We start from the raw sequence: 14,540 nt of genomic DNA, 5'->3' as shown, positions 1-14,540 counted from the left end.
ATAAAGAAATAAATAAAAAGTACACATTTTATTTAATGTTATAATATTATACTAATACATTACATTTCTACTTGTTCAGGTTGTGGATCGAGTCTCTGCAGAGGACAGATTTAGCCGCCTCCTCCTGTTTTACTGAAGTTATTGTTAGAAATCTTGTTCAGCGTGCTGTGGGCTGTGTTGGTGCTGCTGGTGGACCGTGGATCTGTTCCTGATTAAAAACTACAAGTCCCACACGCCACAAGCCGCGAAGCACCAACCAGAGCTTTCTGATCCTGAGTCCAGATACACACTCGCAGTATTAAATACTATGTGCTCGTTAGCGTGGAGCCCTGCAGCGGTTTGGAAAAACTGGCGGTGATTCCCAGCAGCCACAGATTAGTGTTTTCCAACCGCTCCATCGTTACCCAGACTGCACTGCTGCCCTGCGCTCAGATCTCAGTCCAACACAAACATGTTTCAGGTTTAAGGGTTCAGAGGAGCAGGGTGGCCCTCAGCGCGGTCTGCAGGCGGGATCACTGCTTCCAGCTTGTCACCAGACTCCCAGGAACACATCAGTCATGGAAACCGTCTGCAGCACCGGTGCATCCTGGGTAACCACGAGTCCAGTCTTTAACTAAAGCGTGACTCGTCTGTCTTTCAGCATTTAGAACACGTTTGAAAACACTTTGACTTTGATTCTTGCTAATCAATACTAAGGCTGATCCATACAGACGCCGCCTCACCTGCTCTGACATCACAAGACATTATGAGACTTTAGGAACTGAGACTAGCGATTATTCCCATTAACCTGCGGACTAATTCCTCCACCAATCAATGAACTGATGTCCTCGCATTTAACGGCCTGGTTCGTTTATGTAAACAACACAGCAAAGGTCGATCGATCGCGGATCGGCGTGATCCTGTGGGAACAGGACTAACGGCAGCCGGAGCACCGATCGATCGGCGCTGCCTCCCGTCACACTGTGACCAAACCGATTCTGGATCAACGCTAATGAAGCAGCCTGCTGTCGGGAGGAAGTGCTGAAGTACAGAACCGACAGCAGCATCACACAGCAAAGGCACCCTGTTATTGATTACTTATCGACGGAATGATTCGCTGGGGACCCCCTGCAAACCCCTCAAGGACCCCCTTTGAGAACCACTGTGAGGCCTAACAGGGTCCGGTGGGTCTGGGTGTGAGGAGTGGAGCGGATCTGGACCTTTTGTTGATCCGGCTCTTTATGCAGAGCAGGAGTACAAGTACTGTACAAGTACTGTGGTATTTACTCAGAGCGAGTCCGTCCCAGCGGTTAAAGCTACTTAGCTGCCATCTGGTGGTCGTGTGAGGAGCTGCACCCTGCACATGTGATTTCAGATATCAGACCAGCTTTGTTACCCAGCAGGTTTACAACACAAGGAATTAGCTTTAAGTCGCTTTGGATAAAAGCGTCAGCTGAATGAATAAAAGTAATAAACATCTATAAAATTGAAAAGTAAAGAATAATTAAGAATATGGCAGTCTGAGCTGCACTTCTTAGATTTCATTTGGATTTTCACTGATGATAAATAGGGATGGGGATCGATACCCGGTTCTAAAAGGACCCGGTTCCAAAATTCAATGAGGTCTGAGCTTCTCGCTATGTTATTGAGACTAGTCCTCATTGGTTAGCAGGTCTCTCACACAAGGATGACAACGGCATGAATCTGTAACTGCACGACTGTTTAAAACGGGTCAGATGTAAAATTAACCTACAATTTAATCGCCGTCTTCACGATTAGCTAATCGCGTTCTTTCAAATCGCAATTTGGATTTGAAAAGGATTAATCGTTCAGCCCTACTTTCTTATCCATCACGTGTCAAATTAAACCAGATTTGACGCTCATTATAGGACTAGTCTCAATAACATAGCGAGAAGCTCAGACCTCATAGAATTTTGGAACCGGGTCCTTTTAGAACCGGGTATCGATCCCCATCCCTATTTATCATCAGTGAAAATCCAAATGAAATCTAAGAAGTGCAGCTCAGACTGCCATATTCTTAATTATTCTTTACTTTTCAATTTTATAGATGTTTATTACTTTTATTCATTCAGCTGACGCTTTTATCCAAAGCGACTATATATATATATACTACAAAATATAAAACTTCCTGTTGCCTCTGTCTGGTGCAGCAATGATGATACAGTGAATAGTGAATATTCTCTCTGACCAATCAGCAGTCTGTCTGTTTTCACGTCACATTTTAGTTTCCCTCAGCTCGACGGAGGTGATACGAAAAAAAAGTACCTGGAAGCAGGAACAGGTGCAACATTTCTACAATGGAAACCCAAACAAAGGCGAGTCGAGCCAAAGGGCCTCCGCTCAGACTAGCTTGGTTTGAGGGCGTGCCTGACCCCGCTAGACGCTCGGCGAGCTTTATGATGCGTTTTCATTGTGACGTCACAAGTAAAGGAAGTGAAGTCTGGACTACAAACCAGCTGTTTTCAGTTCGGAGCAGAGTTTTCTGTGGGAGATGGGAACTCCCTTTGGGCTTTTTCACTTTGCAAACCTGTTACAGCAAAAAAAAAGGTTTATAACGGTTTATAGGGGAAAAGGCCAAAAAGCAGAATATGAACTCTTTAAATCACGGCTGCCAGTTTCATCACAGAGCTGCTAAAATGTGCCGAAGCCGTTTCACAGAGTTTTGTACCGAAAACCACAAATAAAATGAACTTTAGCAGAACCTGATATTTTATTTATTTGTTGATTTTTCTCCAGTATTCACATATTATTTAAATTAATCTTTTGGTCGATAAATACACTTTCCTAAAGATGATGTCATCACGCGTCTTATTCTGTCTGAACAGCCCAAATATATTCGGTTACCACGGCGACTCCTGTCAACGATCCCTTTATTACAACGTGATAAGAGAATGAAACGATGACATCATTACATAATGAATAAGTTTAGATTCATTTATTTCGTTGTTTTTGAACCTTTCATGAAGAGTTTCTGTCTGTGTGGAAGGAAGCTGATAAAACTGATGTTCAATTTATACACGACCCTCTGATCGATTAATCGATTAATCAGGAAGCTCGTGTTGTCCACGCCGCCTGTGACGTCATCCAATGACGACACGAGGTTGACGTTTGAAACCGGAAACGTTTGGAAAAGTGACGCAACTCTCAGATTAATCAACACAGAAACCCACCGATTAACACGCACGCGCAAACACACACGCACGCACGCACGCGCGCACCCAGAGTTCCCTGCGGGTCTCTTCACTGAGCTGTTAGCATGCTAACGTTAGCAGCGGTTACCGTGAGATTTAACGCGCGTTTCTGCGCGTGAACGGGACCACCGGACCGCCGGTGAGCCGGTCCGGTCCGGTGCGAACGGGGACTCACCAGAACCACCAGAGAGTCCGTGTCGACGGACGGTAAACCCCAGTCTCCTTCCCAGCAAAACAACTCGTCGGGCGCCGCCATCTTCAGCCGGGACGATGACCTTTCACACCGGAAGAGGAGCTTCACCAGTTGACTGCCAAAATAAAATAGAAATCTAATCAAAATGGAATCGATCTTAGATTTTTATTTTAAAACATACATAGGTGTGATTCACACCGGGGACGCTTTTTGAAAGCATTTGCTAAAAGCTTCCGGAAAAAAACAACAAAAAATGTTAAATAGCAAATAAAAGTTCTATGAGAAATACTTTAATGTAAATACAGAAGAAAAAAACAAGCTGCTGATTATATTCAATAATATTTTTATATAATGAATTGTCACCGGCCACCTGAATTTTGTGTTTCCCTTCCTTCCCACCACAGGAAATCCACCATCTCTAGAATGCAGGAAATCAAGAGTTTAATGCTCAAAACCTTCTGGAGGAACCCAGACCCCCCAAATCAATTAGCCTGTTTCATCAAAGAATATTTCTTCTAAACAGCATTGGAGTATCTTCTTGTCTCGTTCTCGAGACTCCAGTTTTGTGCTTTCTCACGTGTTTCGTCACATCCCTCATATGAGCCTTTAAATGTCCCCAACAGAAAGTGACGCCCTTGAAAACACACACATATATACATATAGGTAACATGGGGTCAGACCGGGTCAGACCGGGTCAGACCGCGTCAGACCAGACCGGGTCAGACGGTAATTCTACCAAAAAACATAAAATGTCACAGTTTTTTTTCTCAACATTTCTTCTTAATAACTAAATAATTCCTGTGTTTCATCCCAATTTTTTTATTATTTGATCAAAGCCATTCTGACCTAATTTGATCTATATTTTTTTGTCAGTTAAAATAAGCTGTCCATTTTATTTATTGTGTTTATTTATATATGTATGTATATTTACATTGAGGGGAGCGTTAAGATAAGTTTGTTTAGAGAGAAAGATTTTTATAGTTTTTGGTTAAAGTAGTAAAATGCTAGATTAGTATGTTTGGGATAAGACGCCCCCCCGTCGCTGTCCGTCTCCCTTTATGGTCCATATTTTCTGCTCTAGTCCATGAATGTCTTGTTCCAGTAGTCCACTTGTCATCAGGTTACCTGGTTGCCTAGCACCTGACGCGGACCTTGTTGACCCAGGTGACGTCCGAGCCGGTATGGCTCTTGTATTTGGGGTTAAACTTGTGCTAGGCTGGTAGCATTAAGGGTCCACCTGGATACCTCTGCCCTGACCGGGACTCGAACCCACGATCACCTGTACCAAAGTCAGTTGCATTAACTACTGAGCCCAGACCCCAGGTGCAGACTGTGCAAGGAGGCCCCTGAGACAGTACAGCACATAACAGCAGGGTTTAAGATGCTGGCAGGAAGTGCGTACATGGAACGCCATAACCAGGTAGCCGTCATAGTGTACAGGAACATCTGCCGTGAGTACGGGCTGGAAGTCCCAAGGTCAAAATGGAAGACACCTCCTAAGGTATTTGAGAATGACCGAGCTAAGACAAACTGGTGATGGACGTTTTTGCATGGACTCATTACCACCGCTGTATCACCTGTTGAACACAGAATGTCTCCGTTGTATCCACTCTTAGGTGATATGGATCACTCGAGTGATAGTGATACAGATAATAGTAATAGTCCAATGGAGCAAGTGCCTGATATATTCCCTGATCCTGGAGATTATGAGCGCGTCTCCTTTGTATAAAATACAACATAACTCTGAGTTTAAACATATTTGGGCTCATAAAAATGATCTTGCAGTCGAAAATCTTGAAACGAAGTGACTGAGCTTAAGTGAAATGAGAATGTGAGCAAATATGTGATAAACAGGAGGGAAATGTTGGAACCAGTATGTATATAAGTTATCTCATATTTACTCTCGCCAATGCAATCTGAAACAATATGGATATATATATAAATCAAGACGTGTACTAATGCAAGTGTGTAAGTCTGTCTGCAGAAATGTAGTGACAGGAAGTCTACAGCGGACAACAACAACAACAAAATAACAGGAACCGAGTCCTGGTCCTGAGAGGCGACTGAGCTTAATGTACATAGTTCCTGGAACAGTACTGTACAATAATATATGTGACGTTGATCACGTTTCATGTTGCTGCTGCACCCCCTTTCCCTTTAGAGCAGCAACATGCATGTAACTGGGGAACGCCATGAATATAATAAAAAGAGAGGAAACGGAAGAGATACCTCAGAGCGGTTGGAGTTTGTAATTGAGTGCATCTCTGTCCGTTCTCCTCGCGAGTAAAGAGAAAAAGGCACTAACTCTCTTGTCTTTCTTCCTTGTCTGATATATTATAGGTGTCTGAACCTGACACTAACCAACCAGACATCGTGTTGGTCGACAATCAGCAGAAGAAGGCTGCAGTGATGTGTCAATCCCAAGCGACAGCAACATCAAGAAGAAGGAACACGAGACGCTTGAGAAATACCAAGGCTGAAAGAGGAGCTAGAAAAGATGAGAGTTGTGATCTGAGCACTGCAGATTCCAGGTCTCTGTCCAGAAGAGTGCAGTCCTAGGAACAGCTAAGATACTGAGCAGATCCCTCAGACTCCCAGGACTCTGGCAGAGGACCCGAGCTGGAGGAGGACACATACCTGCAAGAGCTGAGAGGGGGATTTGTTTTTTATATATATATACTGTATTTACACAGTAGTGCTTAACTATTAGTTACTAGTAATGAAAAGGTGATCTCTGACCTGCAGAGCCTCATCATAGATTTCAATGGCAAAAATTTGAAATATTTACCAGTAAATAAAAGAATAGTTTCTATTAAATATTGATTAGATACAAGTACTTAATTTTTAGTTTCTAGTAACTCATGAAGAGGTGATATCTAAAAACTTAGATCCCCATAATGTCAGTGGGAAGAATGTGCCGTATTATTAGTGACTTATGAACAGGTCCTAGTGTGTAAATAAATGTGAATTAGTTCGTAGTAACTAATGAACAGAGAATCATCTCCGCCAGCGGTTTGTCTCCATCAGCCATGTTGCATCATGTCTGACTTCTTTTATCTGTTTTTATCCACTGTTTTTTAGGCTTCAGATGAAAAATAGTCTTTTGGTTAAATCTGGCACATTTGCTTCAGTGTTTTACTAACGTGCTCTGTCCCTGATAAATAAAATGAAAAGCCACAGGAAGAACAGAAACAGCTGATTCAATCTGGTGGCTTTTCTCAGATCATCAGATGTTTTGTGTGCAAACAGCAACTTCAGCTGGTGCAGTATGTCCCTTTGAAATGTAGAAGTGGAGCAGAAGTAGTGAAAAGGCAATAAAGAGAAGTGATCCTAGCACCACGTCGAGGGTCTAATATTAGTGAGCTGACTGTGAGACTGTGGAGTTGCATAAAATAGTGTCAGTGAGTTTCACTTTATGAGTCACTGTGAGCTCAATAATGACGTCACCGACAGAAACTCCTCCACACGAAGACAATTGACTTGGTCAGAACATCAACAGTAAAAATAAATACAGTAAACCTCCCTCAGCACGTCGCCACCAACCAAACTCTGTGCAATTTTCCTAGTATTTAAAAAAACAAACATTGGTAAACTTTTTTATTAATATTTTCTGTACGTTATGTTCAACTTATGTTTCTATTTTAATTTTTACATCTTTAAACATTTAATCCAAAATCAGAATCAGCTCCTCTCACAGTCTGAATCCGTCCTGTGTCCTGCTGCAGTAACAGGGACATTAGTCAGAGACCCGTCTGCATCCTGTTTTGTTTACTCGTGGACTTTTTCCTGGTAAATAAAGAAGTATATAAAAAGTCCTGTTTCAAACTGAGTGCGATGAAAGAAACTCTCACTTCTCTTTTGTCTCTAAGCTGATTCACTTACTCAGCCGTGTTTCACAGTGTCTCACTACCAGAGCGGAAGTAAAAACAGATTAAAATAAAGATTTATAGGCAGAGGCCAGCTTCATAAAAGGCCATAAAAAGGCGCAGTTTGGTCATTAGTCTCGTATTTCCCCTGTGGAGGAGGAGTCCCCTTTTTCTCTGAAAAAGAAGAAACTCTCAAAGAATTTATTTCAAATTAAACCAAAATACTTTTTATTGACATGTCTGACACTTCATATTATACAATAAATTATAAAAAGGAATAAAGACACATTAATAGAGAAGTAACACAGAGGCAACAGCAGGACGGACGTTGTGAAACGTCCCACTTTGGTTCAGTTTAGGCAACAGGTTCAGGTTCAGATGGTGGTTTGTATTAAAATCAGATAAAGTCCTCTACAAAATGTTCTTTAGCTCCAAACCTCTGACTTCCTTTGACATGGGACTCGGTCTGATGATTGAGTAACTTACATAACTTCACTAAAAACACTGAATGTTGACATTTTGGAAACGAACACCGGCCTCCTGACTGAAGGTCCCTTTTCTGGTCCACCGTCCAGCCAGACCAGCTCCTCACTGGGACCTTCTTTCATTTATACCAGGCCTACTTTTAGAGATGCTACAGGGCTTCTCTTAGCGCGTTGGACTATGACGCTAACGGGCTCCCAGCCTGTGACGTTCTGCAGGGTTCTGGGTTCAACCTGCAGAGCACGAAGCTGTTTCTGTTTGTTTCTGGCAGAATGATTCAACTGAGCCTGAGCTGGTCAACACGTTTAGAAAGTTTTACTTCACAGATGAAAGAAAGACGAAAGCCAACTACAAGTCCCAGAAAGCATTGCTGTAAGAACGGCTGTGGTTCAGACTGCTCGGACATTTACAAGCTGAAATTTGAAAGCGCTCCAGGCGCGTGATGGTGCCCGACGCCGAACGTGAGCTTAGAGAACACGAGCGTTTGTCAGGTGTGTCGCCAGCTCAGGCCTCAGGATGTCCATTTTAATGACAGCGAGCGGCGTAAACTGTGTCGAGCTGCATCAGTTCCTCAAAAGTCAGTAAACTTCCTATATTTCCTGATTTTTTCACATTTTTAATGTTTTCCTGAACAACTTTCAGAGATTCTTTACTGAAACCTGGCAAAATATTTCTACATTAGTTTACATGCAGAACAGGTTCCACCGTATTATGTAGAATATTTATTATTTTTATTTAAATACAGGCAAATGTACTTTGTGTTGTTTGTTAGTTTAGCTCTCCTGGTCGTGTGACGTCACTCAGCTTCTCGTGCAGTCGGGAACATCAAGAATTCAGTCTTAAAACGTTTTCGATTGAAAGACATGTTTCCATGAAAAGTTCTGCAACGGGCTGCGAGGTGTGTTTTCTTCTGTTTGGTGGGCGTCTCACAGGTGTTACCCAATCAGCTGCGACAACTTTGTAAACACAGGGGCGTTAAAAAGGCAGGGAATGCAAACGCTTGCGTGTTCGAGGCACCACCGTTTCTGTTGAAGAGAACGTTTTGCAACTTTTGTCGGCGCTGAACTCGCCGCAGGTTTCTTGGGTTCACAAGTCAGAGCTCCAACGTCAAGTGGCGCTTTTCCTAGTTGGAGGTTGAAAATGTCTGAGTTTCCTGGAACGCAGCATTAGTTCTCTCTGACATCACAGCTCTGGATGAGGCTCATGGGTACTGAAGTATTTTCTCACCAGCTTTTTGCGGATGACTTGGTTGCAGCGGAAGTTTTGCTTCATGATTTGAGAGGAGAGTGCTGAGACGGTTCTGTTGCTGTTGGCGACAGCTCTGGTCGGTTTGGCGTCTTTAGCAGCTCTCTCTGTGGTTTCTATTGTTCTCTGAGTTCAGCGCCGACAAAACGTAGCAAAACGTTTATTTTCAACAGAAACGGTGGTTCCCTGAACTCCCTGCTGTGAACGCAAGCCAATGAATTTTCTTGCCTTTTTAACACCGTTTTGTTTATAAACTTGACGCGGCTGATTGAGTAGCAGCTGAGTGACGTCACACAACAATGGCAATATAACATAAACTAAAAGGCAACATAAAGTATATCCGTGCATTTAAATTAAAGAGGTGGTATTCTGCTTTTAGGCTTTTCCCCTCCCCAAAGTGAGTTCCCATCTCCCACAGAAAACTCTGCTCTGAACTGAAAACAGCTCGTTTGTAGTCCAGACGCTTCCCTTTCAAAACTTTATGGATACAGATTAATAACTCGCCGCTCTGAAACTCTCGCTCCAGTCCGTGTTGCTAAGCTGGTCGGCAACACGTACGGCTGAACCCGAGCTGTTTACCGGCTTCTCGCCGACCCGCCCTTCTCTGCTTCTGATTGGCTAGTAGTCCTTAACTAGGAACTGAGCATGTGCAGCTCCCAACAAAGATCATTTAGAGACAAGATGTATCACTCCATAGCTAAAACGAAGCCTTCAACACAGGCTGAAAAGAGGAGCTGCAGCAATGTGCAGTATGACAAAAATATAACCATGTAAACCTGCTCTGGTACAACCTCAAAATAAGATGAGGAACCTGAAAATGAACAGAACACCACCTCTTTAAAGTAATCCATTCTTTCATATAGTAAAACCTGTTCTGCATGTAAACTGATGTAGAAATGTTTTGCCAGTGTTTTTAGGTAGCTGGTTACAGTAAAGTCATCTTCTCTTCACAAGAGTTATTCAGCCAAATGTTAAAAATGCCGAATCATTTGAAAACATTAGGAAGTATAATCTACAACATATACTGACTGTTGAGGACGACCACCTCAGTCACTTGTTTTTATTAAAATTTTAATCAGCACCAAGGGGAGTGCTGAGAGGCGTCAGGCTCCATCATGCGCCTGGAACGCTGCGAGGCTGGAAGTCGGACATTTCCCAGTTCTGACCGGTATGAACGCGTCATGTTCCCAAAACAAAGTACAGCAAAAGAACCAGAGCGTCGACTGATGGTAAATTTCCCTGAGAGACGAACACATGAGATCCCTCTGCTGTTTCTGCACCCCGACAGAGGAGCTTCAGTAAAACTGGACGGTGACACGCAGCTAAGCTACGTTAGCTTCCTCCATGTTGGACTAAAAATAAAGTTGAACTCGATTCTCGGGTTTACTTCAGTGATTCCACCGATCGAAGCTTTTCTGATTAAATTGGTGGATTTCTGCATCTGATGTTGGACGACAGGACCTGGCTCACAGTCTCTAGTTCATCCCAAAGGTGCTGGATCAGGGTTGAGTTCAGGGCTCAGGGCCAGACAAGTTCTTCCACACCAAAATGAAACAGCAGCTACTGTCTGCTGTAGCCTAAAGATTTCCCGTCTCAAAGACCACAGCATGAAAAAACATCTAAAGTACCAGGACAGGAGTGTCCCCTTACTGCAGATCCAGTTACTGGGCTGGACACACGTTCAGAGACTGACTGGGATTTACATTTTTACACTGACTGCAGAGGACGCTGCTGTGTTTCCATGTAGCAAATAATAAAAAATAAAGTTTAGAGTTTACAGCAGAAAAGAAGCTTTACTGCAGCTCGCCAGATGTCCGACTGAGTGGACATCACACTTCCAGGCTCGGAACGATGAACCTTTTCAGCAGGTAAAGACAAACGTGACGTCAGCCTCTGCTGGCCACTGAGCTGTAGATGACGGCGTCCTCGGCCTCCACCGCTGGTCTACAAGAGAAAACACAGGATGATGTGAAAGTCGCCACCTCCTCCACAGACAGAAGCCCGGTCTGAATGAGATGAATGAAACTGTGCTGCAGGAATCCTTCTTATTCAGCCTGGTTTAGACTGCATTCACTTTTATTCTGCACAGTAAAAGTCAGTGCAGTCTAAACGGCGTGAAATGACAAAGAATGCGTTGGAATATCACGCCATTTTACACCTACTGTACAGCTAAAATCAGTGTGTGATATATTATTATTATTATTATTACGGCAGCAGCAACTCTACTGAAGGCTCGTTCAAAATTGCAATTAAACGTCCTCGTTGTGCGAACATTATAATCCCCGTGCATTAGTTTGTTTCCGGTTTCCACGTCAAACTTCCTGTAAATAGTCAAAGTCTGAACCATCCAAAAAATGCTTTCACACCAGAAACGAACCGAACCATGGTCCAGTTTGATCCGGACCGCCTCTTTTGGTCCGCGGGAGGTTTCACACCTGCGATTTTGGTTCGGACCAAACTGGAAAGTTGGACTGAACGATTTTGGAAAATAATCTAATTGCGATTTAATATGCAATAAATTTTTAAGCTCTTTCTCTTCTGTATTATTCAAAACGGACAAGCAGTAAATCAGAGTGCAGTCTGACCAACAGACACTGTTCTGTCTGTGTTAGGGCGAAATCAGGTGATGCACGAGTTATTATTATTATTATTATTATTATTATTATTATTATGAGCAACGGTGGAGAAGAAATATCCATTATTATAATATGAGAAAGATTTGAGAGTCAAGTCATTAAATAATGTGATATAATATCATCAGCTCGGCCTACAGACAGCAAGAAAAACTAAGTTTACCAGTGTGAACCCTAAACCCACAGTTGCACCTCCAGCACGTTACCCGCGGGTGGCGGGCGCTACTTTCATTCCACGTGTGACGCCAAAGTTTCTGTGGTCAGTTTGCGTCAGTTTGTGACGGTAAAGGCAGAAGAAGATGATATTTAACAGAAACGAATGAGGAAGGAGGTGGTTTGTTGAGTGTTGCTAACGCGGAGCCATAAAAGGTTAAAATGACGCTAAAGGGACTTGACCAAACGTCCATATGTGATATTTATCACCGTCCCATGATGTCACGTTGGTTATTGTTGATGCCTAAACTTCTCCGCTGACCAACCTCTAAAATAAAGAGGAGGGTTGGAGGTTATCAGCCAAAGATTGTTAGTCTGTCAGAGTCCTCAGGTTTCTGCAGGACGATTAAAAACAGCTGATTTGTGAATAACCAAACAGAGACACGTCCTTCCTACCGGGCCTGGTTGTTGTGTTTGAAGTGGACGGAGACGTAGCTGACGTCCTCCACCGCCTGGCTGGGCTCCTGCGGGCGGCGCCGTCCCTCCTGCTCAGCGGGCGGCAGGACGTTGCTGTAGATGGCGTCAGGATGCTGAAAGCCACAGACATGAAGAAAGACAGGAAAGGGATGAGGACAGAGACTAACGTCATGTGATCACATCAAGAATAAACAAGGCTTCTACAATAAGGAACCACCAGCAGGAGGTTTGAACCTGCCTTATTTTATATATTGCTCTGAGTGAACAGACACCTGCCACAGGTGAAGAAGCCCGAGCCTCCAGTCACGGAGCATTTCCAGCATTTCCAGCACTTTTGTGTTTAAAATCTCACACAAAGAAAAAAAGGCTGAAAAACACAACAAGAGTTGTCTCTTGTTGTGTTTTTCAGCTCCCACTCGGCCTTTAATCTAAACTCAGGCGAGCTGCTGAAACACACCTTCAGTCTGTAAAGCAGAACATTTGATCTGTAACATCAGGCAGGGATCTTCTCTTTTTACCCCATTTACTTCACCTGCTGCTTCTTTTTAACCCAGCTGGACGTGTTTCTGAATGTTAAACTTTAATTCATCGTGTTGAGTATTTGGGACTTATTGAACTTATCAGTCAAAAAACACAAGTTTGTTCGTCTTGTCAGTTCTTTAAAGGAGGGCAAAGTTAAAGCATGGACATGACCAGCTAACCACTGCAGATAAGACTCATATATTCAGACGTTGTGTTGAAGAAGAAAGAAGAACGGCCTCATACATGTGAACTGAAACTAATCTGGAATTAAAATCCTCTTTACTTGAAATGGAAAGTTAAACTGTGAGTTGTACGTTAGTTAGACTGGTTAAGGGAGTTAAAGTAATTATTTGTTTTAAGATGAAACAAGTTAAAACTAGAACCCTGGAGTTGGAAACAAAAGCAAACTTTAACTGTTCCATCCTGCAGGTCGATGAAGCAGCAGCTTATTACGACATGTGTAGGTTCTTCCTCTGGCGGAAGAAGAAGTCAGGTGACTTCTCTCAACACAAACCTCAGTCTTTTCTAAACCTGACCAAACAACAGACGGTTCACCGCGTTTACCACCAGCTCTCCTGTCGCTTTCAGACGCTTTACCATCGAGCTATTTGGTTAGCGTAGCTTCCTAACGTCTGTCCAGAGGCTGTCCAGGTGAAAAACTCGGACTGTTCTGCCTCCATGTAAGACAGCCTGTTGATGAAATATTAAAAAGTGGCTGCATCACAGGTCGTAAAATAATATTATAGTATTAATTCAGCGCATCAGACGTGCGTGAACGTTAATGTCAATACTTCATTTTGCTCTGGAACTGTTGTGAATAAATAATATTTTGCTTCTAAATAATTATTTACAGCAGATTTGGGCTGATTTACAAAGATAATCGACTGTTTCCTTTATTAGCTTATATTTGTCAGAGAGCCACCGAGGAGAGCTGAAAGTCTGAAAGAGTTCTCGCTCGTCATAAAAAGGATTATTTTTGTTTGTTTGATTGAAGTTTCTGCAGATTTATTAGCCAGCTTTCATTCACGGTGTCATCTCAAGCAAGAGGAAGGTGGCAGCGCAAGAACAAGAACAAAACAAGAAAAGTAAGTTGAGGGCAGCAAACAGAGGAGCACCAGGTGTTTCCTGATATCAGAGATGGTTCATTTCTGAACATCACAACAAGAAACTCCCCCAGTGTTCCCTTCATGTCTCACAAGAGGATTCTTAATAAGAAAATCCAGTTTGGGTTCAGGAGGCAGACACCATCTCCACATTTAAGAGTAGGCTTAAGACTTTCCTCTTTGATAAAGCTTATAGTTAGGGCTGGCTCAGGTGAGTCCTGAACCATCCCTTAGTTATGCTGCTATAGGCCTAGACTGCCGGGGGATTTCCCATGATGCACTGAGCTCCTCTCTCCTCTACTTTCTCTCCCTCTGTATGCAACCTCATCCCATTATTGCATGTTACTAACTCAACTTCTCCCCTTTCTGGTAGTCTTGTGCTTTCTCGTCTCTCTCCTCTCTCCTATCACTTCCTGCAGGTTTTCTGGCTCTGGAGCTGTGGAGTCTGGATCTGTGGTTGCGGGTCACCTGCTGCCCCCGTGTTCCTGCTCGACACCCTCTGCTGCAACGACTATTGTTACTAGTCCTGTTGTTATTATTGTTATTATAATCATTAACATTATGAAAAGCGCTCAGAGATAACGGTTGTTGTGTTGTTGCGCTGTATAAATAAAATTGAACCATAAAGAGCAAAAGATCTGTACCCCCCCCCCCCCCCCCCCCCCCGCCATTAA

General features: G+C 43.1%; 2 protein-coding genes across 2 annotated transcripts in view; both read right to left on the bottom strand.

Moving 5' to 3' along the window:
* LOC123968643 (metaxin-1-like) overlaps window positions 1-3,485 on the bottom strand; it is an 11,406-nt gene extending 7,921 nt beyond the window's left edge. The window contains exon 1 of the mRNA XM_046045508.1: window positions 3,367-3,485. Within this exon, the coding sequence (XP_045901464.1) occupies window positions 3,367-3,447 (81 nt within the window). The 5' untranslated portion in view covers window positions 3,448-3,485. The remainder of the gene's footprint in view (window positions 1-3,366) is intronic.
* A 6,410-nt stretch (window positions 3,486-9,895) lies between these two features.
* The window catches only part of LOC123969052 (myeloid cell surface antigen CD33-like), a 13,613-nt gene continuing 8,968 nt past the window's right edge, over window positions 9,896-14,540 (bottom strand). The window contains exons 6-7 of the mRNA XM_046046162.1: window positions 12,221-12,354; window positions 9,896-10,922 (exon numbers count right to left, since the gene is read on the bottom strand). Coding sequence (XP_045902118.1) covers window positions 10,865-10,922; window positions 12,221-12,354 — 192 coding nt within the window. The 3' untranslated portion in view covers window positions 9,896-10,864. The remainder of the gene's footprint in view (window positions 10,923-12,220; window positions 12,355-14,540) is intronic.

The sequence above is a fragment of the Micropterus dolomieu genome, linkage group LG03, assembly GCF_021292245.1.
Source record: "Micropterus dolomieu isolate WLL.071019.BEF.003 ecotype Adirondacks linkage group LG03, ASM2129224v1, whole genome shotgun sequence".
Lineage (NCBI taxonomy): Eukaryota > Metazoa > Chordata > Actinopteri > Centrarchiformes > Centrarchidae > Micropterus > Micropterus dolomieu.
The sequence above is the reverse complement of the archived record's forward strand: the minus strand, read 5'-3'. Positions and strand labels throughout refer to the sequence as shown.